Genomic DNA, 27,640 nt, shown 5'->3' with positions numbered 1-27,640 from the left:
TATAACTTATATTTTACTTGATAAAATAAGACAATATATGCACTCATGTCGTTGTAGTGTACTATTAAAAACACTTAATGGAAGTTCGAGTCAGTGTGTGCCATTTTTAATTTATTCGAGAATTTTTTTCTTCTATTTATCGGTTGCACATATCGGTTATCGGCCTCCCATTTTCATAAATATCGGTATCGGTATCGGCCCTGAAAAAACCATATCGGTCGGGCCCTACTTTAAACAAGCGTTTGTGTTCGTTCGTTCGTTCTTTTTTTTTCTTTTTTTTTTCTATCATTGCATTTATGCCTAGCCTTCTCCCCTAATCTGAAGGCTAGGCATAAACGTTAAATATTATTGGTTATATGTTTAGCAGAGTAGGTCTACGTAAGAAATGTGTACAAAGTTACACAAAGTAAAAAAAAAAAGACGCTACACATAATGCGCACGCATCATTCATAACGGTTCCGCTCTGTGCAGCTAAATCAAAGAATAAAGGAGTTACGCTAAAGTGCAACATGTAACTTAGAGACATAAAGGATAAATTAAAAACAGGAGAATTAACGTTGAGCAAGTCATCAGGAAAGTCCGAGGTACGGGATCATTTCAAGTGACTAGTGGGAGGAGGCGATAGGCGTCGGCTTTGTCCAGTCATATCCTAATCGCGGCACTAACATAGCCTTTAAAATTATATGTATATTTTTGTGACTGAGTAGCGGTGCAGCCGCACCCCCACTTCCCACGGATATGCACATACAGCAGCCTCATGCATGAAAAATAATTGTCTGGTTGAAATCGGGCTCGGGCTCTTAATTACAGTTAATGTGTCGGGTCGGTCCGGGTTCAGACAGAACGCGCTCGGGTAGGGTCGGGCTTGATTTTCTGGGCCCGAATTAAGCTCTACTTCTCATTACACCATGATACTGAGATAGTCATGCAGGTGGTGATTCTCGGTGCCGGGGAGATGAATCTCGAGTCCTCTGCCTCTTGCCCCTCCTCCTCGTCCTCCTCCATCCACCCCGCTTTCTCGGTGCACCCTCGCTACGGGTTTTACCCCCTTGTTCTGCGTCCCACGGGTGCCCTGGTATTTGCGGATCGGAGGCTTCTGGCGGCCCGGAGGAGGCCGGAACATGTACCGGCCTGGGGTGGAGTGGAGGTGGCCGCAGATGAGGCTGATCCGGGTAGGGGGAGGGACAGGCGTCGGATCCAGAGGGACTTCGTCATCATCTCTCCGTTGTTCTCGGCGAGAATAAAGAACAAGACAAAGATTAGAATTTGTTGTTTGGGTACTTCTTTTTCTTTTCTCTCCTACTCTAGTTTTTTATTCCTGTCTTCCTTTTCCTGCTTTTCCTGTTCTATTTTTTTCTTTCTATCTTCTTCCTCTTGCTTTTACTGTTCGACTTTCTATCTCCCGTATACTCAGCTTCCGTGATCCGGCCGCAAAACGAATGGCTGTTACCCATCATATTTTATTTATATCTAGTTCACTCTATTCTATTGTATTCTATATAGGTTGTATATATACTCACAAACAACTTTAACAATAATAAAAAAAAATACACACACAAAAAAAAACTTACGTTTGTCTTACCTGAGTGATAGTGCTTTTCCTTTTTTTGATAACATTTACATTTAGGTCATTTAGCAGACACTTTTGTCCAAAGCGACTTACAATAAGTACATTTGTCAAAAGAAGGAAACAAAGAAACCACAACGTATCATTGCTGATAAAGTAAGAGCTAAAAAATAGAACAAGTGTTAGGTCCTCATCTGAGTAAAGTAGTACTTCAAGAGCAACAGTGCTACGATCTGAGTGCTATAGGTAAGGGTATTTTTTTTGGGGGGGGGGGGGGGGGGGGGGGGGATGTTAGTGGGTCATGCTATGTTGAGTCGAGGTGAAGTCTGAACAGGTGAGTCTTGAGCCTTTTTCGGAAAATGGCAAATGACTCTGCTGTCCCGACATTAGTCGGGAGTTCGTTCCACCACTGAGGACCAGAACAGAGAAGAGTCTGGACTTTGCTGAGCGACATTTGTTTGATTTCAGCGATGGTGGTACCAGCCGGCCAGCTGAAGTAGAGGAGCGAAGTGCTCGCTTCGGGGCATGAGGTTTGACCAGTGTTTGAAGGTAGATGGGTGCCGTTCCATTGATGGCCCTGAAGGCCAGTGTCATCGTCTTGAATTGGATGCGTGCTGCCAGTGGAGGTCACGGAGGAGGGGGGTCACATGGGAGAATTTGGGTAGATTGAAGATAAGGCGTGCTGCAGCGTTCTGGATACGCTGCAATGGTTTAATCGCAGAGGCCGGGAGTCCGGCCAGGAGAGAGTTGCAGTAGTCAAGGCGGGAGATGACCAGTGCTTGGACCAAGAGCTGCGTTGCATCCTTTGTGAGGAAGGTCCGAATCCTGCGGATATTGTAGAGGGCAAATCTGCAGGATCGGGCCACAGCAGTGATGTTGGGGGTGCAGGATAGTTGGTCATCGAGGATTACACCCAGGTTCCTCGCAGTTGACGACGGCAATACTGTGATGCCCTCGACAGTGACCGACAGGTCCATGCGAGGGCAGTCTTTCCCTGGGATGAAGAGGAGTTCGGTTTTATTCAGGTTAAGCTTGAGGTGATGTGCAGTTGTCCAGACAAGATGGCAAGATGTCGTGTGAGATGTCCTGGAGAAGAGAGGAGGGAATCGGGTCGAGGGAGCAGGTGGTGGCACGGTTAGATGTAACAAGTGCATGAACGTCTTCAGAGGTGAGGGGGCTAAAGCTGGTTAGACCATCCGAGTTGAGAGTTGGGGGAGATGTCTTCTAGGAGGGAATAGGTGTGAATGAGGAGCTGATGTCATTTACTTTCTTGGTGAAGTAAGTTGCAAAGTCATCGGCAGTAAGGGAGGAAGGGGGGGAGGGGTGAGGAGGGAGGAGAAGATGGAGAAGAGTTTCCTGGGGTTGGAGGCAGAAGAGTTGATCTTTGCCAGGTAGAAGGCAGATTTAGCTGCCGAAACAGTTGAGGTGAAGTCAGAGAGGAGGTGGTGGTAGTGAGTAAGGTCCTCGTGCTGGCCCGATTTCTTCCATTTTCTCTCTGACGCTCGCAACAATGATCTGTTGGTTCGCAGAGGTTCAGACAGCCAGGGAGGGGAGGGAGATGACCCTGGATTCAGCTACACGGTGCTTTTTGGGCCTCAAACCCACAGACTTTAAACCTAGGAATCCTTGGCAGCTTCACAGCGTTTTTCGGGCGTCCAACCCACGGACTTTAAACCTAGCTGCACTACCGGTTACAAACACAGTCTCCAAGATTCTAGATCTTGGATATTTTACCGAATGGTGGAAAAAAACCTCACTCAGGATTTTTTTTTTTTATATATATATATATATATTGAGTAAACCTTTTTTTATCTGATTGGTTAATACTCTACCTAATTTCTTTTTGATGCCTCAGATTCCTCCTTCGTTCGGACCCCGTCACCAGCCGGGCCCGCCTTGCAAGGTGTTCAGCTCCGGTAGTTGGAGAAGAGAAACAGATATTGGACGCCAAATGTTAAAAGAATTTTCCCGTAAACTAATAAATTCACCCAAGGAGGAGATCGGAGACAGAAGTAAAGTCGACGTCTGACTTTAATCTTGATCAAGAGGAGCAGTTACAATGCAACAACGTGTGAGGATGCTACAGAGGAAGTGCTCAAATCACTGTTGTGACTTGAGTCTTTTAAAGGCACAGGAGATAACGCGTCACTGACAGTTAACCTTCATGTACAACAAGACATCATGACTACCAGGCCTCTGATAACATTTAGGTCAGCCATGGGGATACTAAAGTAATAAACAGTTCAACACATAAAGCTGTAACCTGAAGAAAGAAAACTTTAAGACATGAGGTTATACAAAATACTTATAACATCGGCGAGCCATAGTCATACATCCACGTAAACATTGGCGCATGCTGCCGCGTAGCGCAAGCCTTCCTGTCTCTCTCCGAGTTGGCAATGAGAGCCGGAGCTCATTAGCATTTAAAGGTGCAGACACAGAAGCAGCATGTTCTCAGTAGAGCTCATTTGAGCAACTTTTAGACAGCTGATATTCAGGACCAAAGATGGGTTTGGGGCAATGCATATCGAATACAGTGTTGTTGGACCTCTGACAGCTGTTTGGAATTGATGAAAACAGTATAATATGTGTCCTTTAAAGGCCTTGACACAAGTGGTGCGTTCAAGCACTGTTTTTCAAGTTCGCCACAGCCTTGTCTGTTTTTCGTTGTTTTTGTTTTGTCTAAATATGACACTATCACACAGCAGCAGGTGTCATGGAGTTATGCTGCCTTGCCGGTGCACCACCGTGTTACTATGTAATTACACACATGTTTGTTGGTTTTAAAGATGATTTCACACGCTAAAGTAAGCTCTGAAGCTACGACCGTCACGTTATTTATTTTTTTAATGTTTTTATGTAACATTACTCAGCTTATGACCGGTTTTGCCTGTGACTGATAAAAAAAAGTCACTGGATGAAAAAAAATGGCGTTACATTTGTACTTACAAGTTAGCTAGCTAGCTAAAATATATATGTATATTTAGTTAGTTATTTTAATGTAAAAAATATACATTTTAGCTAGTTAAAAGGATACATTTAAAAGTAACAACAACCGAATTGGTGACGTACGTTGAGGTACAGTTCACTCGATGAGCAGTTTTAACATTAAACATAAAACTGAATGATACCACCAACAAATAATTTTAATTATATGATACAATTTTAAACAGAATTTTAAAAATATTCTACTGCACAAGACCCAGGGCATGATGGGAAATGCCTCGTTGTCGCCTCATCTAAGATTCTGATTGGCTCTAAGTTTCATGTCTCATGTTTCTTCTAATTTTCCACACAGTTGAAAGTGAGAAAACTTGACTGAATCGCATGTTGTTTGCTTCGATGACAGTTCGAGATGCAGATTCTCCCATAACCTGGAATCCTTTCACAACGCGCCGCTACTGAGGGAACATGAGCTGGAGGGTCTGAGCCAGACGGAGCTGTGCACACTGCTGATGCAGAGCGACCCCTGGCTCCTTCCTCAGGTAAGTTCCACTTCGTTGGCCCTTTAACGGCAGTCAAACCACCGCAACGTACGTAAGCCAAACACAATGTGACGTTCATAACTATAACAACTAACGAGCAAAGCAAGGAGAAGCTCCGATAACAACACACACAGCGGGCGAGCGACTTCATTCTCTGCTCAGGTAGAATTTAGTAATAACTAATAGTTTAAGTAACTAATAGTTTTTCGCTGCTATATTAATGCTATAAATGTGAAATTCCTTGTGTGACTATATGCATAACGGTTGCCCATAGCGACGGCAGCTGTTAAAAAAACACTAACAGAACACGTAGGTCTCCTCGCAAAAGCCTCCAATCCATTTTAAATACACCTGTGATTATTGTACGCTAAACAGAAACACCTGCTGCTCTGAGACAGTCGTGATCCATGTCGGGATTCTGTATCGAGTCCAGATGTTGGAATATCGATTACGACAACTAAACATTTCTATGCTGTTGACGGCTTTAATTGACGCCGGCTGTAAAAAGGCCGATACAGAAGATTGATCTAGAGATTTCAAATCGCTTCTTTTCCAAAAAACGTTTGGAAGGCGACATAGATCCTGATGATTCTAACCTTTGATCACATTTTCTCCCGACACCAGATATGTTTTAATTACAACAATGGTGGCGGGTGTGCAGATGGTGACGGTTGCAAGAGGCTGCACGTCTGCGAGACGTACCTGAACACCGACTGCAGCTGCTTCAAGAACCATGACTTCTACGCTCCGCAGCCGTCCAAGAACCTGACGGACAGAGGCGTGCCCGACCACCTCTTTGACTCCCTGAAGTCCGTCTACGCAAACATCACCGCTTTGAAGTGGAACGACAAAAACGATAGAGGGAGAGGTGGTTTCCGGGGCAACAGGGGAAATAGAGGCAACAGGGGCAACAGAGGCAACAGAGGCAACACAGGAAGCCAGGGCAACCAGCCGCAACGAACCAGTTCCGTTGACGACTTCTTCGCCAAAATAGATGCCTTAGATCTTTACAGCGAAGAGCTGCCGCGGAAACGAAACCCAAGTGAGAGTTTGACAGCTGGCAGAGGGCGAGGAGGCAACAGAGGCTATGCTGCTGATGGAGCGAACAGAGGGACGGCCCGTCAAAGGTAAACTTTTTCATGAACAAACAACAACTGAACACAACTTTTTGTTTGTTTCCTTTAGATAAAACTGAGATTTGCATGTTCTTCATCAAAGGGCACTGTAAACACAGCGACGGTGAGTAAAACGGTGATGAATACCAGTTTTGTGACTTTTATCATCATAATTAATTTTGTTTTTTTCTTCCGGTTTCTGCTCAGAGCAATGTTTTAAAGTTCACACCAAGTTGCCGTACAGATGGGAGGTCAGCGAGGACGATGGATGGACTGCCTTGCCCGAAAACGAGGCGATTGAGAAGGATTACTGTGACCCTAAAAACACATACAGGTCTCTATTGACATTCAGTGGGAATTATTGTTTTTCTTCTTTTTCTTTCTAATAAAAGCCCAAAGAATGAGGTGGAAGAACTTAAAACTGGATGAGTGGTTTCATGAGCTGGAAGATAAGTCATTCTTTCAAGAAAAAAAGAGAAATTGTTTTGTTTTTAATTGTACCATGAATTAAATGTAATTTTACACATCAAGAAGGTCGCATTTCGTGGTATAACTGTTTATATTAGAACAAATAAAATAAAAGACCACACACCCAAAAGTCACTTCAGTGGTTGTGTGTTTGGTACCAGGGTGTAACACGTCTTCGGTGTACCTCACCAGATGTCTTGCTGTTTATGAATTCATTAAAGTCAATGAATTAAAAGTTGGTGTATTCTGCTGTTCTCCAGCTGTAGCGGCCCAGCTGTCCATTTTGACACGATGACCCGCGGGTTCAACAAAGTCCGGCGACTCTCCTCCGCCAACTCTCTGCTGGAGCCGACCTTCCTCCTCACCACGGAGTGGGTTTGGTACTGGGAGGACGAGTCGGGGAAGTGGAGCGCGTACGCTTCAGCTGTGAGTACCGTGTGTAGAAACAGTGTAATGCAGCCTGTCGAGGTGCATACAATCTGATTGATCATTACAGTTTAAAGCTGAGCAAAGTCCAAAGTTATTACTCTCTGAATCACTCCTAGACAGTGTGAGTTAGCAGACGCCGCCAGATAACAGTTTCAGTGACAGTTTGCAGGCTCGCCACAACCCTAAATGCTGCCTAAATAACAACAGTTCACTTTTATTTAGGGCCCATTTTGAAATTAGGTGCATTTGCACAAAACTGAATGTTATTGTAAACCTTAATTAAGTGTTCTAAATCTACATTTCGTTATCTTCTGAGACATTTAGGGTCTAAGTTACACAAGTGATGATGAATAAACAATAGATCTACTTTGTCGTCCAATCTTCTCACACAGTAGCATACCGGCTCGCTCCTGATTAGTAAGCTATCATTTCAGTGTTTTGTTATTTTTTTCATTAAAATTTTTATAGAAATCGAGTACATTATACAGCACAACATATATACATAATTTTCTTTTTTTTAAATAATAAAATAAATATAAATGAAAAACTAAAATAAATAATAATAATAATAAAATAATAATAATAATTATATTGTTGAATCTACCCAATAAAGACCAACAACCAGGATCAGCTTTTCTCCGAGGTTTATTCGACAAAGTATTTTCGTCCACAGAGGAAAGTAATGTTCGCCCCTGCCTTCTCATGCAGAAGTTCAGAGCCGGCAGGAACGACCCTGAGTCTGGCAGGAATCTAGATAAAAGACGGGTCATGTCCTATCTCACAAAGACACAGATGTCATAATGTCCTCTGAAATTATCTCATGTCATGTGGCACTCATACTCATCACCTGGCTACACACAAACAGGCAATCATTTTAGTCATAGTGTTGGGACCTCACCATGAGGACTACACAATGCAGCCTTCACACGCGGTCAGGACAAAGGAACAAAGGAGATAAAAAACTACAACCGCCATTTCAGTTTCACTTCTCACCTGGGTGCGAAGTGCAACGTCACACAACTGGTGCCCTATTGGCTGACAACCACAGGTACCCCAGGGGGTCCCCGGGAGCAGCCGTGAGCTATATAAACCGGCGCCATCTTAAGAACAGCCCTTCCATCGCAACACCACGTTGCAACAGGAGGCGACCCCTCCACCGCAGCACACCGCTGCAACAGGAGGCCAAGGCTCTCTCCACCGTAACACACGTTACAATAGCAGGTGAACGTTACGTCTGCAGCATTTTCCTTTGTTCTAGGCCGCAGTCTTTTCCCCAAGCTCGCTGGACGAGCAACAGACTGTTTCCCTCTCTTTTTCTCTACTCGCTTTATTTTTCTTTTGTTTATCATTTCGATCCTGAGGAGACCGCCGCGACCACGCGACTCCCCCTTTTTACCCGCGGAAGGAAGAAAAACGCTTTCTTCGTCCCAGCTGCCAGCAGAGCGGATAACGTTTTTGTCTAAAATCAACTGACTAAATCGCCGAGCCCCGCGATTTTATTGTTGCCTGCAGAAGGGAGAAATACTAACTGTTTTCTTCAACTAATTTGATCCAGCGCTGAACGAGCGCTCGCGAACCACCGTCTGTCGCCGGCGTCAAGAAACGCCATCACCGCACGGGACGGAAACCTCACATCGACACATCTCACATCGACAAAAGTAAGAGGCTATCAGTCTGGGCAGAGACTCCCCCTCTCTTTGTTTGTGTCCCGCTAACACGCACATATATGCCGACCCACACGTATCCTCCGCCAGCTGTTTCCGACGGACGCTAAGGACATAGCTCCATCTGGTGGCTGTACCCGGCCATCTCTCGCTCTCTCTCCCTCTCTCGCGATCCTATCGGACGCGAGTGGCTCCGCCCCTGAACGCTGTGAGGGATAGCTCATCTGGTGGCCGCGCCCAGCCATATTTCTCTCTCTCTCCACACACACACACGCACGCACACACACACATGCACACACACGCACGCACACACACACACACACACACCCCACTTGTGTCTCTTCCTTTGTTTAGCTTAGCTTTGTGTGTTAGGTAGTTAGGTAATAAGGCTTTGTTAATTGCAGTGTTATTGATTGTGATCATTATTACTGATTTTAATAAATCTTATTATATTATAACTAGCGGTCTCTTGTGCTTGTTGTGTATATGTCACTGGATAACAGCAGGTTGTGAAGGCTAGTGCTTGAATTTTCACGCCTTTTTAATTGTTCGATTGTTTCATACTTCTATGCCAATGTGTCACAACCGAACGAGGACTTGAACCCAAATGCACGACTCAGGAGGCGAAGTTGAAAATAAACAAATCTTTTATTATTTAAAGTTCAACAGAAAATCACTCACAAGGAGGAAAAAGTCACGATTAAAGTACAACAGAAAATCTACTAACAAAACCAAAGGCTTGACAAAGTAGCAAATTAAAGTACAAAACCTGACAAGACGGGCTTGGAACAAAGGCTGAAAATTCTTGATGCAACGATGACATGGAGCTGGTTCACTGACACACAGACAAGACGAACTGGCAACAGACAAAGGGAGACGCAGACCATATATACACAGGGTAATGGGGAACAGGTGGAAACAATCAGGGCAGGGAAGACAATCAGACTGGTGGGAAAAATACAAGGGGAAGGGCAAGTTACCTGAAACAAGAGGAGAGTAGAATTTCAAAATAAAGCAGGAAACCATAAGACAACATTGACACAAGACATTTAAACACTGCCAGCTTTCTTGGCCATGACAGTCCCCCTCCCTCTAGGGACGGCTCCTGACGGACCCGGGGTGCAGTCGAATAGTCTTTTTTGCTTCGGAAGGTTCCTAACTGAAGAAGTGACCCGGAAGTAAACAAGTGGCCGCCATGATAAGAGCTGTTCGAATTCTCTAAATGCAAAGGAAAGGAGCTCCAATGCTTCCTTTCAGAGCTCCTTTAGCATAGGATGCAACGGACCTTCCTATGCGATAGGAAAGGAGATTACGCCGACCCACAATTCTTTGCGAGAGCAACATTTAAAGTGCCGCACACCTCGGCCGTTCATGAAAACAAACGATATGTGTATTTGCATATTTAACAATGACTTTCATGCAGACATGTAGTAATTGGAATAGTGTTGATAAATGTGTGTGGACAGTGATAATAATTGAATGCTTTTTTTTAATTTATTTCAATCATGTTACAAATGTTTGACAAAAACGAAACTAAAACCACAAATGAAAAGTAAATAAAACAACGGTCAAACAGAAAGGAGGAGCTGCTGGACCTGAAGCCGGTCAGTGAACCAGCTGTTTATAAAACCAACATGTGGAGAAGTGGACGACGCGCTTTTTGTAGTCCATTATTGTAGTTTATCCAGCGCAGAAGCACGTCAATCGCCGGTGCCGATCATCAGCTGTCAATCATCAGCGGCCGCGTTATAATGACGTAGCTTAGTGAAAGTCCGGTCGGATTCTCTGAGCACCGCGGTCGACTATTCCTAAGTCCTTTTGAGTTCTCCTATCGCCTTTCCTTAACCCCGTGACGTTTTCCCCAGAGGTCAAGGAATAGGAGATAGGAATAGGAGTTAGGACCTTATTTTTTGACTATTCGACTGCACCCCAGGCCTCTGAGGGTGACTGTAAAAGTCAGAGATGAGGTCAGGGTCTACAATGAAGCTCCCAGGGACCCAGGAACGTTCCTCAGGACCGTAACCTTCCCAGTCCACCAGGAATTGCCTGCCCTGGCCCCTGTTGCGCACAGCAAGAAGTTTCTTAACGGAGTAGACTGGGCCACCGTCCACCATCTGGGGGGGTGGAGGGGGTTTGGCTGCAGGAACCATGGGGCTCTCCTTAACTGGTTTGACCCGGCTGACGTGGAAGGTTGGGTGAACTCTCAGGGACCGAGGCAGACGCAGACGAACAGAGGAGGGGCAGATGACTTTCCACACAGGAAATGGACCCACGAACCGTGGAGCCAGTTTGCTGGAGACAACGTGGAGAGGCAAGTCCTGTGTAGAGAGCCAGACTTTCTGGCCAGGTTGGTAAGCCGGTGCAGGTCGGCGCCTCCGATCGGCAGCCCTCTTCATGCGGTCCACACTGCGTAGGAGGACCTTGCGGGCGGCTGCCCAGATGCGGTGGCAACGCCGGACCATGGCGTGAGCTGATGGGACAATGATCTCCTTTTCTGCCTCAGAGAAGACAGGGGGCTGGTAACCAAAGACACACTGGAATGGTGACATACCGGTGGCTGAGGTGGGGAAGGAGTTGTGGGCGTATTCCACCCACACCAGGTTCTTGCTCCAAGAAGCCGGGTTCTGGGACACCAGACATCGAAGGCATGTTTCCAACTCTTGGTTGAGACGTTGTGTCTGGCCGTTAGATTCTGGGTGGTACCCAGAGGTGAGGCTGACGGTGGCTCCAATGAGTTTGCAGAACTCCTTCCAGGATCTAGAGATGAACTGGGGCCCCCGGTCTGACACGATATCCTTAGGAAATCCATGGATACGAAACACATGAGTCATCATAACTTCTGCTGTCTCTTTGGCAGAGGGCAACTTGGGCAAAGGAATGAAATGAGTCATTTTAGAAAATCTATCCACCACTGTGAGAACAGTGGTGTTACCTTCAGAGACCGGGAGCCCCGTGACGAAGTCCAGAGAGATCTCAGCCCAAGGACGAGTAGGAATGGGGAGTGGCTGCAGCAACCCCATCCGTGCTCTGGAGGAGGTCTTGTTGCGGGCACAGATGGGGCATGCCTCCACATACTCCCGGACCTCTCACTCCATGGAGGGCCACCAAAACCTCTGGGAAATGGCGTGCATGGTTCTTTTGACACCCGGATGGCAGGTGAGTAGCGAGGTGTGAGCCCAATGGATAACCTGTGGACGCATAGTAACAGGGACAAACAAGCGATTCACCGGACAACCACTAGGTGTTGAGTTCTCACCATTAGCTCGCTTCACCTCAGATTCTATTTGCCAAGTCACTGCTCCAACCACACGGTTCAGTAGTAGGATGGGCTCAGGTTCTTTGGCAGTAGGCTCGGGGTCAAACAGACGTGACAAGGCGTCGGGCTTAGTGTTCTGGGACCCCGGCCTGTAAGACAACACAAAGTTAAAACGATTAAAAAACAATGTCCATCTGGCTTGACAGGAGTTCAGTCTTTTAGCTTTGCGAATGTATTCCAAATTTTTATGGTCAGTGCATACAACAAAAGGATTCTGCGCCCCCTCCAGCCAATGTCTCCACTCCTCCAGAGCCACTTTGACAGCCAGCAACTCACGATTCCCAACATCGTAGTTCCTCTCAGCTGGTGAAAGCCTCCGAGACAGGAAGGCACAGGGGTGACGCTTGTTGTCCTTCTCAGAGCGTTGGGAGAGGACCGCTCCTGCCCCATCATTGGAGGCGTCTACCTCCACCACAAACTGTTGGCTGGGATCAGGAACCGTGAGGATGGGAGCAGTGGTGAAGCGTGTCTTAAGCTGCTGGAAGGCCTCCTCAGCTTGAGGGGACCACTGGAACGTAGTCTGTGGAGATGTGAGGGCATGGAGAGGTGCCGCTATGGCGCTGAAGTTTCTGATAAACCGCCTGTAAAAGTTAGCAAATCCCAAGAATTGCTGAACCTTTTTGCGGCTATCAGGTGTAGGCCACTGAGCCACAGTGCTAACTTTAGCCGGATCCATTTGCGTCTTTCCAGGGGCTATGATGAAGCCGAGAAAAGATACAGTGTCGGCATGAAACTCACTCTTTTCAGTTTTAACATACAACTGGTTCTCCAGCAACCTTTGGAGGACCTGGCGTACATGGCCAACATGAGAGTCTGAGTCTGGGGAATAAATCAAGATGTCATCCAAGTACACATAGACAAAGTGGTTCAGGAAGTCTCTCAGAACATCATTGATCAAAGCTTGGAACACCGCAGGAGCATTGGTCAAACCAAATGGCATAACAAGGTATTCGTAGTGGCCACTAGGTGTATTAAAGCCTGTCTTCCATTCATCCCCCTCTCTGATCCGAACCAGGTGATAAGCATTTCTCAGGTCCAATTTGGTGAAGATCTTTGCTTGTTGAAGCTGATCAAAGGCAGATGACATGAGTGGCAGAGGATACCTATTTTTAACAGTGACGTCATTAAGTGGCCCATAGTCAATGCAAGGTCTGAGAGACCCATCTTTTTTCCCCACAAAAAAGAACCCTGCCCCTGCTGGAGATGAGGAGGGGCGAATAAGGCCAGCCTTTAATGACGACTCAATATATGCCGTCATGGCCTCCCTTTCAGGGCCAGAGATAGAGTACAGTCTACCTCTAGGAATGGGGGACCCAGGGATTAAGTCAATGGGGCAGTCACAAGGTCTGTGAGGAGGAAGAGAAGTAGCCTTACTCTTGCTAAAAACTTCCCCCAGGTCATGGTAACATTTCGGGACTGATGTCAGGTCAGGGGGTTCAGGGTCTGTGTCAGGATGAACAGAGACAGTGTTAAATACAGGTTTCATACTCAGATCATGACATGACTTAAAACACTTCTTTCTACAACCCTCAGCCCAGTTCAAAACTTTCCCGGTACTCCAGTCAATGTGTGGGTTATGTTCTTTTAACCACGGGAAGCCCAGAATAAGAGCGTGCTGGGTAGAGTGAAACAAGTAAAAACACATGAGTTCATGGTGGTCATCTACAATGACTTCGAGGGGTTCAGTCTTGTGAGTCACTTTAAATATCAAGCTCCCGTCAAGAGCATTGACCTCTAACGGCTGGGATAATTGTTCAGTGTTCAAATAAAGTTTTTGGGCAAAATCCCAGTCCATGAGACTCTCATCAGCCCCTGAATCAATGAGCACCCCAAGAGAAATTGTGGTGTCGTGATGCTTTACCTTGATCTCCGATAAGGCTCGGGGAGGGAATTCAGAGGAGGAGAAATGGCTCACCAGTACCCTCCTGACTACTGGCGAGCCTGCCCTTTTGCTGGACACGTGGCGAGGAGATGACCTTGCTGCCCACAATAGAAGCACCGTCCGTCCTGCAGACGGCGACGACGCTCCTCTGCGGACAGTTTGGCTTGTCCCAGCTGCATGGGTTCCTCCTGCTGAGGAGCCGGTGGAGGGAAGTGTGTAGGGCTCTGCCAAGTGGTTGTGGAAGATGCAGTATGGGTCCGACGGCGATCAGACGAATATGTCACTTGGTTGCGGTTCCGCTTGTGCTCCTGTAAACGGTTGTCAGTTCTTATGGCTAGAGTTATCATAGAGTCTAGGGAAGATGGTAGATCCAGAGGCACTAACAAATCCTGAATCTGGTCAGAGAGTCCTTTAAGAAAAACGTCATAAAGAGCCGTGGAGTTCCATCCACTGTCAGTGGCTAGGGTCCGAAAGCGGATGGCATAATCACAAACTGAGTCCATACCTTGTTTGATGTTACTCAGTGCACGAGCTGTCTCTCGGTCAGATGAGATTGGATCAAAAACCCCCCCTCAGAGCCTCTATGAATTCATTGAGGGAACCACAGATTGGCGAGACCACTCAGCCGTAGCCCATGCCTTCGCTCTCCCAGTGAGATGGGAAACCATGAATGCCACCTTAGACCGTTCTGTGGGAAATGCTGATGGCAGGTGTTCATAGTACATTTCACAGTCAACGATAAAAGCACGGCATTTTCCAGACTCACCGGAAAACTTCTCTGGTGCAGACAGAGGAAGGGCTGTGGTAGGAGGAACCAGGACCGACAATGCTCCAGCAGCCGCTGGGGACGACGTGGCTTCTGTGGCAGGGGGGGAGGGATTCTTTGTGAGGAGAGAGTGGATCTCTTGTACCTGGGCTGACAGGAGGTTCACATGAGTGGTCATGGCAGCTTTGAATTCCTCCTGACAGTTCGCTAGCTCCTTCACTCCATGATGCAGAGAGGACATCTGCTCCTCCTGCTGGTTGAGGCGAGCGCCTTGGGAGCAAATGGCTGTAGTCAGGTGATCTGAGTCGGCTGGGTTCATACTGGCCAGTTCGTACTGTCACAACCGAACAAGGACTTGAACCCAAATGCACGACTCAGGAGGCGAAGTTGAAAATAAACAAATCTTTTATTATTTAAAGTTCAACAGAAAATCACTCACAAGGAGGAAAAAGTCACGATTAAAGTACAACAGAAAATCTACTAACAAAACCAAAGGCTTGACAAAGTAGCAAATTAAAGTACAAAACCTGACAAGACGGGCTTGGAACAAAGGCTGAAAATTCTTGATGCAACGATGACATGGAGCTGGTTCACTGACACACAGACAAGACGAACTGGCAACAGACAAAGGGAGACGCAGACCATATATACACAGGGTAATGGGGAACAGGTGGAAACAATCAGGGCAGGGAAGACAATCAGACTGGTGGGAAAAATACAAGGGGAAGGGCAAGTTACCTGAAACAAGAGGAGAGTAGAATTTCAAAATAAATCAAATCAAATCAAATCAAACTTTATTTATAGAGCACATTTTTCACGACCAATGGTTGACCAAAGTGCTGTACAGTTCAGTAAAACAAATACAATACAATACAATGAGAATAATAAAAATAAATAAATAAAAATATACACAAAATACAGCAGACGGGTGTCATGCTCAGCCTGAATTAAAAGCCATGGAGAACAGGTGGGTCTTCAATAGGGACTTAAAAACCTCTAGGGTCTGGGCTGATTTAATATGCCAAGGCAAGCTATTCCAGAGCCTCGGGGCAGCTGCCGCAAAGGCTCGGTCCCCTCTGGTTTTAAGTCTGGTCCTGGGGACTTTCAGGAGCAGTTGATCTGCCGACCTCAGTGCTCTGGCTGGATTGTGACTGTGTAAAAGTTCAGATAGGTATAGTGGAGCCAGTCCATTTAAAGCTTTAAAAACAAATAGCAAAAGTTTAAAATCAATCCTGAAGCGGACAGGGAGCCAGTGTAGTGAGGCCAAGACTGGTGTAATGTGGTCTCGCTGTCTTTTACCAGTCAGAAGACGAGCGGCAGCATTTTGCACGAGCTGCAGGCGACGGAGCAACAACTGGTCGACACCAACATACAAAGAATTACAATAATCCAGCCGTGAAGAAATAAAGGCATGGATCACTCTCTCTAGGTCTTTGGGAGGAAGATAGGCCTTAATCTTGGCTAAGAGTCGAAGCTGGAAGAAACTTGTTTTGACAACAGAGCTGACCTGCCTGTCAAATTTAAAAGCACTGTCTAGTGTTACTCCAAGGTTCTTGACATGAGTGCGGGAGTTTGGAGTAAGTGGGTCCAGAAAACCAGCAGAAAAATAAAGCAGGAAACCATAAGACAACATTGACACAAGACATTTAAACACCGCCAGCTTTCTTGGCCATGACACAATGATCACGATGATTGGCATGTGAGTGTCAAACCTTTTATATTGAGACTGAATACAGTTTTAGGTTATCTTTTCCCTGATCCCAGGGTGGTGCCCCGTTTATTCATGATTATATCGTGATAATATATTAAATATAATTATTAATGTCGATAATCATTATTGACATTAATAATTAGCTGTTGATAACCAAATCTGCTCCTGCTACTACCCCAACAATAGGATATAGGATAGGATATATATGTATATATATTTATAAACTGACCCGGTGTCTTGTGTTGCAGGCTGGTGGACACAAAGCAGCGGACATGGACAGCTCTCAGATGGAGCGGAGGTTTCTGGACAACGACAAAGATGTGCTGAACTTCACCGCCGGGTCACAGTCCTACTCACTCAGTTTCCCGGGTAAACTAATATTACGTAATGGATCTCTGTGGGGACAGCTTTGTGTGTTTTTAAAATATTCAAGCAGAATTTCTTTTTCTCTCAGACATGTTACAAACAAACAACCAGTATGGCACCAAGAGGCTTGTGAGAAGACGGCCGCGGTTTGTCTCCGCGGTTGATCTCCAAACAAAGAGAGTGCGGTACGACGTCCCCTTTTTTAAAATAAAAACTGTTCTACCAACCTCACAGTAAAACCGTAATTCTACTTTACTTTCTGACTACAGAAGACCTCCTGGTCCATCAAATCTCACTCCCATCCCCGACCACTGGGACAAGACCCAGGTTCCACAGACGGGATACAAGGTAGCCTTCAGTCTGCGTGACGAACGTCACTTAAAAGTAATTTTTAGTATTTTAAGTATTTTTGAGTGAATAAAAGAAAATAATGAATGTTTTTCTCTGTGTTTTCCAGCGACTCTCCCTCCTGCCCTCCTCCGATGAATTCAAGGAGATTGAAACTCTTTTCTGTGAAACGATGAGAGGCTTTGACATCGTCAAAATAGAGAGGATTCAGAACAAAACTCTTTGGGAGGGCTTTCAGTTGTACGTTTTCCATTTTTATGTGTGTTTAACATCTTCGTTGTTGTTAAAGCGAAACTGTGAGACTTTTCTACTAACTTTTGTTGTTTTCCCTCTTTACCATGTATTAATCTTTTCCTCGATTGCCACTTGAGGGTGCTGATGAGCCAATGTTGCATATTCTCTCTTTATTAGCACTCATCTATGGGGTCAGTTCAGTCTCATAAATAATGAATGCACAGAGAAGGATTCACAAATGTATTTTGTGATTTATATATAAATGACTCTCTTCTAACAAATACATTTCGTTTTAAATAAATGTAATATAAATCCATAAATATATGAATTTAAAAAATATTTGCAATTTTCATCAAAAATGTATTTGTATGTTGTTACATTTATATACAAACTGTTAAACTTGAATTTAAAAGACGCTTTTCATTTGTGAACTTGTTTGCATTTGTTCGTGAACTGGTCTGTATTTATTTGTGGATTTTTGAGACTCTGCTGACGTGGTTGGATTCACAAATGCATTTTTTTCAACAAGGAACTCTCTGTAGCCAATCAGATGCCTCCCTCGTTTTCAGCCAATCACATGACTGCATTCCCACGAGGGGTACCTCACCATGGCCACAGCACAGCTTTTTCTCTGCGCATTTTGCGCATTTGCGTTAGCTAACTAGTTAGCCATAATGCTTTTAGACAACGGATCATAAGCTAACGTTAGCTAGCTAATGGATGTAGCTAGCTACAAACAAGCTAACGTTGGCTAGAGAGAGAATAAAATCACTTTTTAAAATACTTTTTGTTCTTATTTCTTTTACCGAAAGGCAACGCAAAATGCGCAGAGAAAAAGCTGTGCTGTGGCCATGGTGAGGTACCCCTAGTGGCAATGCAGTCATGTGATTGGCTGAAAACGAGGGAGTCATCTGATTGGCTACAGAGAGTTCCTTGTTGAAAAAAATGCATTTGTGAATCCAGCCACGTCAGGAGAGTCTCAAAAATCCACAAATAAATACAGACCAGTTCACGAACAAATGCAAACAAGTTCACAAATGAAAAGCGTCTTTTAAATTCAAGTTTAACAGTTTGTATATATAAAACATACAAATACTTTTTTGATGAAAATTGCAAATATTTTTTTAATTCATATATTTATGGATTTATATTACATTTATTTAAAACGAAATGTATTTGTGAGAAGAGAGTCATTTATATATAAATCACAAAATACATTTGTGAATCCTTCTCTGTGCATTCATTATTAATGAGACTAAACTGACCCCATACTCATCGGCTTAATTTAAACTCTGATTTATTATTTCCCAAATACAGGAAGAAGAATCATATGAAGAACAAGAACAATGGACGCTATGCGACAGAAAAAAAGCTTTTTCATGGCACCGACTCCAAATTCGTAGACATCATCTGCCACAGCAACTTCGACTGGAGAATCTGCGGAGTTAATGGAACTGTTTTTGGCGAAGGTGAGTCGAAGAAATATGAATCTTAATCTAATACTTACTGATGTGTGACAAAAATATGTTTTCATTTGGATGAAATAAAAAAGAAAATGTGCTTTGGAGAGGATGGGATGATATCTTAGGTCAATCCTAAAAGCTTAACGCCACAATTTAAAGGGACAGTTCAGCAAAAACGTTATTTTTCACTATAGACCCGAGATGTCGGCCTTATCTCTAATATAATCGAACTACATGGAACTCGGCTTGTGATGCTCAGAGCGCCTAAAAGACATTTGAAAACAAAACAAAAAATGTGGAATCTCTTTGTGTCCAAACACAGGTAGTTACTTCGCCCGGGATGCAAAATACTCCCACGACTTCACCGGTAACTCTGACAACAAATCCATGTTCATCTCACGGGTGCTGGTGGGGGACTACACCCTGGGGTCCTCCAGCTACCGCCGACCTCCGTCCAAGGACGGCGGCGGCATAAACTTCTATGACAGCTGCGTCGACGACGTTCAGTACCCTTCCATCTTCGTTGTGTTCGAGAGTCACCAGATCTACCCCGAGTACCTGCTGCAGTACCAGGCCGTGGACCCATTTGTTGCCTTATATGGTGTGAGACCGGCTGCCTCACCCGTCAGAGCAGCTCCCAAACCCACCGTATGGGTTTACAAACTCACCACACCAGTCGCTCAACCCAGCACACCCTCATACAAACTCACCACACGAGTCGCTCAACCCAGCACACCCTCATACAAACTCACCACACCAGTCGCTCAACCCAGCACACCCTCATACAAACTCACCACACGAGTCGCTCAACCCAGCACACCCTCATACAAACTCACCACACCAGTCGCTCAACCCAGCACACCCTCATACAAACTCACCACACGAGTTGCTCAACCCAGCACACCCTCATACAAACTCACCACACCAGTCGCTCAACCCAGCGCACCCTCATACAAACTCACCACACCAGTCGCTCAACCCAGCACACCCTCATACAAACTCACCACACCAGTCGCTCAACCCAGCGCACCCTCATACAAATTCACCACACCAGTCGCTAAACCCAGCACACCCTCATACAAACTCACCAGACCAGTCGCTCAACCCAGCGCACCCTCATACAAACCCAGCACACCAGTCACTAAACCCAGCACACCCTCATACAAACCCACCACACCAGTCGCTCAACCCAGCACACCCTCATACAAACCCACCATACCAGTCGCTCAACCCAGCGCAACCTCATACAAACCCACCAAACCAGTCGCTCAACCCAGCACACCGAACCCATTTAGATCCAGCACACTAGTCGCTCAACCCAGCACACCCTCATACAAACCCAGCACACCAGTCGCTCAACCCAGCACACCCTCATACAAACCCAGCACACCAGTCTCTCAACCCAGCACACCGAACCCATTTAGATCCAGCACACCAGTCGCTCAACCCAGCACACCCTCATACAAACCCAGCACACCAGTCTCTCAACCCAGCACACCGAACCCATTTAGATCCAGCACACTAGTCGCTCAACCCAGCACACCCTCATACAAACCCAGCACACCAGTCTCTCAACCCAGCACACCGAACCCATTTAGATCCAGCACACCAGTCGCTCAACCCAGCACACCCTCATACAAACCCAGCACACCAGTCTCTCAACCCAGCACACCGAACCCATTTAGATCCAGCACACTAGTCGCTCAACCCAGCACACCCTCATACAAACCCAGCACACCAGTCTCTCAACCCAGCACACCGAACCCATTTAGATCCAGCACACTCTCATACCGATCCAGCACATCATTCGCTCAAACCAGCGCGCTAGGGATGTCCCGATCCGATATATCGGAGATATCGGATCGGCCTGCACGGGAAAATCCTGATCCGGACTCCCGATCCAGTTCTTTTCAAAAACTCCGGTCCATGTTTTCCGGCGCACCGATGTAGGTAATCCATTCCAGTTTTTTTAAGTTTTTCCCCAAAATCCGGTCCGTGTTTTCCAGCACACCTAGCGCACACCTCGCGACCTGTCCAGCATCCCCTAAACAACAACAAGACGGTCTTGTCTGTGCATGTCCCACTAAGAATTTAAAGTTATCGATAAAAATGTCAGCTGTGTGGGATTATTTTACCCTAAAAGACGAAAAAGACGAAGAGGCGGAGTGCAAATACTTGCCACAATAAAGTCAAGCGTGGTGGTAAAGCTGTAAGATTGACTATTTATTATTTAGTCTATTTTGTGTTTATTTAACCCTGTTAAGAATAAACAGGTCAGCTTCTCATTACCAACCATTGTGGATTATTCAAACTAACCTAATTAAGTTGGCTAGTTCTTAAGAGTAAAAACGTACTTTTTCATCGACTCAAAACAGGGTAAGAGCTGAAAGAAACTCAGTGAGTAAAAGGCTACAGGGAAAGCTAACGACTGGGCCTGAGACTCTGATTGTGGGTGACTCTGCTGTTAAAGATGTGAGACGCTTTTGCAGTAAAAACACCAAAGTTTTATGCTTCCCCAAGGACATGGTATCTGACATGAGAGAAAAAATCATAGATATCATGACTGAGCACCCAACGGTGAAAAACATCATGTTGCACATAGGTCAAATGATATTGTGAAACAGCAGTCTGAAGTACTGAAGCAAGGGTTTACTGATCTGCTAAACACAGTCAGCAGTCTGAATATGGAAGTGTCCATCAGTGGGCCTTTGCCACCAGTCCGAAAAGGAGTCGAGAAATTCTCGAGACTTTTGAGTCTCAACACATGGCTTTCAACTGCATGTGCCGTACGTTCGGTTCATTTTATGGACAATTTTGACTTTTTCTGGGATCGCCGACATCTTTTTAAAGCAGATGGACTGTGCCTAAATAGGCTTGGAATAAAACTTTTCATCTCCAACCTATTTTCTCTCCTGCGTCACCCATCTGTTCCCTCTGCCAAGGACACGAGACAGGAAGAACCCATTTAGATCCAGCACACTCTCATACCGATCCAGCACATCATTCGCTCAAACCAGCGCGCTAGGGATGTCCCGATCCGATATATCGGAGATATCGGATCGGCCTGCACGGGAAAATCCTGATCCGGACTCCCGATCCAGTTCTTTTCAAAAACTCCGGTCCATGTTTTCCGGCGCACCGATGTAGGTAATCCATTCCAGTTTTTTTAAGTTTTTCCCCAAAATCCGGTCCGTGTTTTCCAGCACACCTAGCGCACACCTCGCGACCTGTCCAGCATCCCCTAAACAACAACAAGACGGTCTTGTCTGTGCATGTCCCACTAAGAATTTAAAGTTATCGATAAAAATGTCAGCTGTGTGGGATTATTTTACCCTAAAAGACGAAAAAGACGAAGAGGCGGAGTGCAAATACTTGCCACAATAAAGTCAAGCGTGGTGGTAAAGCTGTAAGATTGACTATTTATTATTTAGTCTATTTTGTGTTTATTTAACCCTGTTAAGAATAAACAGGTCAGCTTCTCATTACCAACCATTGTGGATTATTCAAACTAACCTAATTAAGTTGGCTAGTTCTTAAGAGTAAAAACGTACTTTTTCATCGACTCAAAACAGGGTAAGAGCTGAAAGAAACTCAGTGAGTAAAAGGCTACAGGGAAAGCTAACGACTGGGCCTGAGACTCTGATTGTGGGTGACTCTGCTGTTAAAGATGTGAGACGCTTTTGCAGTAAAAACACCAAAGTTTTATGCTTCCCCAAGGACATGGTATCTGACATGAGAGAAAAAATCATAGATATCATGACTGAGCACCCAACGGTGAAAAACATCATGTTGCACATAGGTCAAATGATATTGTGAAACAGCAGTCTGAAGTACTGAAGCAAGGGTTTACTGATCTGCTAAACACAGTCAGCAGTCTGAATATGGAAGTGTCCATCAGTGGGCCTTTGCCACCAGTCCGAAAAGGAGTCGAGAAATTCTCGAGACTTTTGAGTCTCAACACATGGCTTTCAACTGCATGTGCCGTACGTTCGGTTCATTTTATGGACAATTTTGACTTTTTCTGGGATCGCCGACATCTTTTTAAAGCAGATGGACTGTGCCTAAATAGGCTTGGAATAAAACTTTTCATCTCCAACCTATTTTCTCTCCTGCGTCACCCATCTGTTCCCTCTGCCAAGGACACGAGACAGGAAGACGCCAAAACATGACACAAACCCTGAAAGAGAGCCTGTTCGGCCCCCGGCTGAAGAGAGCTTCGACCATATCAGTCATCAGTGCCAAGAGGAAGTGTCCCCACCTCCCACCTCACCAACAAATCCACCTTCCTCCCCTCCTCAAAGCCCATCCAGGTCACCTTTCTCTAAAGCCACCCTTTCCCCCTTCTCCCCTCTCATGGAGTTCACTGACCAAATGAAAGAGCTGGTCACTGCTGGGACCAGATTCACACCCCACCCTACTCCCAGGTTCTGACCCTCAAATGCCCCACTGCATCCTCTCCCACCTCCTCTTCCACCACTGGCTCTAAGTCCTCATCCAGTTCTGGCAAAATCACAGAAGGCACGACGTGCACCACCCCCACCTCTACAAGGACGGCAGAATTATCTTCTGTCTCCACAGCCTGATAACAGTTCAGCATGTTCAGTTACTTGTGTGCAAAATACAGCAAGCTCTAACTGATATGTGCTGGGCTCAGGCTACAGGACAGATCACACTCATGACTTCTTCCAGGATAAGTCAGGGCCCTATACGCTGGTAGCTTCCTCAGTTCCGGTCTTGGTAAGAAATCGAAAAAGGCTAAGCAAGAAGCACCCAACCTATTCTGCAAATTTATCAAATCTAGCATCCATTCCTCATCAACCACAGCCAGTCCAAAAACATTGGGAAGCTAATGATTTTAACACACTAAAGCTAGCTTTATTAAATGTCAGGTAATCAATGATTTTATCACCAAGCACAATCTTGATTGTTTGTTCTTAACTGAAACCTGGTTAGATCAAAATAACAGTGCTGCTGTTCTTATTGAATCAGCTCCTCCCAACTTCAGTGTTATGAGTGAAGCTAGAGTGCATAAGAAAGGAGGGGGAGTGGCTGTTTAACGATTCCCTCCAATGCAAGCAGATATCTTATGGAAACTTTGCATCCTTTGAATACGTGGCTCTTCAGTTGAATTCTTCTTCCTGAGTTATGTTCCTAAATGTCTACAGGCCACCTAAATACTGTGCAACCTTTTTTGATGATTTTTCTGAACTACTGTCTATAATCTGTATTGACTTTGACTGTGTGGTTATTGTTGGTGATTTTAACATTCATGTTGACAAACTCCATGACAGGGGGACTAAAGAACTGTGTTATGTCATTGATAACTATGGACTGATTCAGCATGTGACAGAGCCCACTCATAACAAAGGTCACACCCTGGACTTGATCATGTCGTTGTCATGACGTTGCTCTTTCTGATCATTTCTGTGTTTTCTTTGAGAGTGCTATCTCTGTGCAGACAAAAGTAATCTGTATATCACAGAAAACACCTGTGAAACATTTATCCAGGTGTTCTCCTCCACACCCTCCCTCCCTTGGGTCTCAGTAAATGAGCTTGTTGACAATTTCAATGTGAAAATCACAAATATTGATGCCATTGCGCCCACTAAGCTGAAAGTGGTCCCTGGCAAAAAAAGGTCTCCATGGAGAAATGCCACGTTGGTAAGAACAGAAAAAAGAGAGTGTTGGAAAGCTGAACGTAGGTGGCGTAAAACAAATCTCCAGGTTCCCTATGATATCTATAAAGAAAGACTTAGAATCTACAACCTGGAACTGAGAAAAGCAAGACAATCCTTCTTCTCGGACATCATTGCCAAAAACAACAATAACACACGGACCTTGTTTGCTACTGTCGACAAACCCTCCTGTGTCAGTAGCCCCTGAACTGCTTTCCACCAGGGCCTGCAATGACTTTGCCTCCTTCTTCACAGAAAAAATCCAGAAAATTAGGCAAGCAGTCAGCGCCTCCACATCAGGTACAGGACATGTGTTGTCCATGTTTCCACTCAAGGTCAATTCAGAAACCATGGCACAATTTCATGTGATTAACCATAAAACCTTGGAGGACATCATACAACATCTGAAATCCTCCTCCTGCTGCCTTGATATTCTGCCAACAGGCCTTTTTTCAAAAATGCATCAAACTGCATGACCCCAGATCTTTTACAGATTGTAAACATGTCTCTTCTGTTAGGTGTCTTCCCACAGGCCTTGAAAACTGCGGTTATCAAGCCTCTCTTAAAACAGGATAATCTAGACACTTCACTAATAAACATTTATAGACCAATATCAAACCTCCCATTTCTGAGTAAAATCATCGAAAAAGCAGTTTTTAAGCAGCTGAACGACTTCATGGTAATGAACAACTGCTTTGATGTCTTCCAGTCAGGATTTAGACCACACCAAAGCACAGAGACAGCTCTTGTTAAGGTCTTCAATGACATCCACTTAAACACGGACAATGGTAGAATTTCAGTCTTGTATTACTTGATCTCAGTGCTGCATTCGACACAGTCGATCACAACATACTCCTAGACCGTCTGGAGAACTGGGTGGGACTCTCTGACAGTATTAAAATGGTTTGAATCCTACTTGAAGGACAGGGACTACTTTGTGTCTAGATCATGGGTGTCAAACTGATCCAGTAAAGGGCCGTGTGGCTGCAGGTTTTCATTCCAACCAAGCAAGAACACACCTGATCCAACCAATCAAGGTGTGAAGGCCAATCAGGTAGGTGAATAAGTCGAGTCAGGTGTGTTCTTGCTTGGTTGGAATGAAAACCTGCAGCCACACGGCCCTTTACTGGATCAGTTTGACACCCCTGGTCTAGATAATTACACATCTGAGCGAGTTCCCCAAGGCTCCATTCTGGGCCCTCTTCTGTTCAACATCTACATGCTTCCACTGGCTCAGATCATGAAAAACAACAAAATATGTTACCATAACTACGCAGACGATACACAAGTTTACATAACAATATCACCAGGGGACTATAGTCCAATTCCAGTACTGATTAGATGCATTGAGCAAATCAATAATTGGATGGAGCAGAATTTTCTCAAATTAAACAAAGACAAAACTGAAATCATTGTTTTTGGAGCCAAGGAAGAACGGTCAAAAGTTAGCAAACCAGCTTTAAGCGGTAATGGTAAAAACCACAAACAAAGCCAGAAACTTAGGTGTAGTCATGGACTCAGACCTGAACTTCAACAGCCACATTAAATCAGTTACAAAGTCAGCCTGCTATCACCTAAAGAATACATCAAGGATTAAAGGATTTATGACTCAGCAGGATTTGGAAAAACTGGTCCATGCATTTATCTTCAGCAGGCTTGACTACTGTAACAGTGTCTTCACAGGTCTCCCTAAAAAGTCCATCAGACAGCTGCAGTTAATTCAGAACGCTGCTGCCCGAGTCCTCACTTAGACCAAAAAAGTGGATCACATTAATCCGGTTCTCAGGTCTTTACACTGGCTTCCTGTATGTCAAAGAATTGACTTTAAAATACTACTGCTGGTTTACAAAGCACTGAATGGTTTAGGACCAAAATACATTTCTGATCTTCTGCTTAGCTACGAACCATCCAGACCTCTCAGATGGTCTGGGACAGGTCTGCTCTGTGTCCCCAGAGTCAGAACCAAACATGGAGAGGCAGCCTTCTGTTTTTACGCACCACATATCTAGAACAAACTTCCAGAAAGCTGCAGGTCTGCTGCAAATCTCAGCTCTTTTAAATCAAGACTGAAGACTTATCTGTTTGCCGCTGCCTTTGAGTAATCAATACTATCTGTGAACTTCTTATGCTGCACTGTATTTTCTATTCCTTGATATTCTTGTTTTTAATGATTTATTTTTATTTTATTTTATTATTATTAAATTTTAAACTTTATTGTATTATTGGCTGGTTTTAATTAAGGTTTTCTCTAATGCTTTTCTGTAATGCATTTTAATTTTGCTTTTCTTTTCTTTTAATTCTTCTATTTTTTTTCACTTTATTGTCTGACATTTTATGATGTGAAGCACTTTGAGACTGCCTTTTGTATGAAATGTGCTATACAAATAAAGTTGCCTTGCCTAAAATGTTTGTTGTCATGGTGATTATCTGTAGCAGTCAACTGGTACTGGAACATCTTAAATAACTTACTTTCTGATGTATTAGCAGAAAAACACAAAAAAATTTTTTATAAAAATTAGCAGCTTTTTTTGGGGGGGAGGGGCGGGGGGCTTTTAGAGGACCAGTTTTGAAGTCATGCAGCTTGGTCGAGCTTTCCAGAAATGTAAACAAAAAAAAAGTTAAAATACGTCCACATTGGTGTGACGTTGAAATTCAGACGCAGCTGAGAAATATTAAAGCTGCAACAATCAGTGTTTTGTCTGAAGAGTACATAAGCAGAGCTAGAAGGGAAGCAGACTCCAAATTAATGTTATTGAGGTTGTGTTTGAGCACATCTCATAGTTAAGGACTCCTAAAGTTGACAGTTAAGTTGGTTCCGCTGCCTCCAAGTGGCCAAAAAAAATATTTTCAATACTGCTTTAAATAGATTGTACAGTCATTTCCATAGTAACCACCGTTCATCAGCTGAAGTTCCCCTTACAGATGTTGCAGTGTTCAAAATATAATATCTATGATGGCTGACAAATTAAAGGCAGGAAGGGGGAAACGGCATATCATTTCTTAGCAAGGTGTTAAATAATGTTAATAATCTGATTCTAATGATACAAATCGTCTTTTTTTCCAATGATTATTATTCTTTTAGAAACGACTGCAGCACGTAAAACAGCTTTAACCAACTGTTGTAGTTCCAATGTGTTACTTGACCTAAATG

At 44.6% G+C, this 27,640-nt stretch overlaps 1 protein-coding gene across 4 annotated transcripts in view; it reads left to right on the top strand.

Annotated features, from left to right (window-relative positions):
* Positions 1–26,703, top strand: part of LOC311032461 (protein mono-ADP-ribosyltransferase PARP12-like) — a 30,733-nt gene extending 4,030 nt beyond the window's left edge. For 3 of the 4 annotated variants that reach the window (XM_084039251.1, XM_084039250.1, XM_084039252.1), the window contains exons 2-12: positions 4,917–5,052; positions 5,677–6,094; positions 6,238–6,291; positions 6,375–6,501; positions 6,896–7,061; positions 16,652–16,772; positions 16,858–16,954; positions 17,039–17,117; positions 17,227–17,357; positions 18,669–18,820; positions 19,137–26,703. In XM_084039251.1, the coding sequence (XP_083895377.1) occupies positions 5,023–5,052; positions 5,677–6,094; positions 6,238–6,291; positions 6,375–6,501; positions 6,896–7,061; positions 16,652–16,772; positions 16,858–16,954; positions 17,039–17,117; positions 17,227–17,357; positions 18,669–18,820; positions 19,137–20,764 (3,003 nt within the window). In that variant the 5' untranslated portion in view covers positions 4,917–5,022 and the 3' untranslated portion in view covers positions 20,765–26,703. The remainder of the gene's footprint in view (positions 1–4,916; positions 5,053–5,676; positions 6,095–6,237; positions 6,292–6,374; positions 6,502–6,895; positions 7,062–16,651; positions 16,773–16,857; positions 16,955–17,038; positions 17,118–17,226; positions 17,358–18,668; positions 18,821–19,136) is intronic. The other variant, XR_014599184.1, reaches the window with a different exon arrangement.
* Positions 26,704–27,640: the final 937 nt, after the last annotated feature.

Source organism: Eutrigla gurnardus (genome assembly GCF_963514095.1).
Source record: "Eutrigla gurnardus genome assembly, chromosome: 21".
In the NCBI taxonomy this organism is placed as follows: domain Eukaryota; kingdom Metazoa; phylum Chordata; class Actinopteri; order Perciformes; family Triglidae; genus Eutrigla; species Eutrigla gurnardus.
The sequence above is the reverse complement of the archived record's forward strand: the minus strand, read 5'-3'. Positions and strand labels throughout refer to the sequence as shown.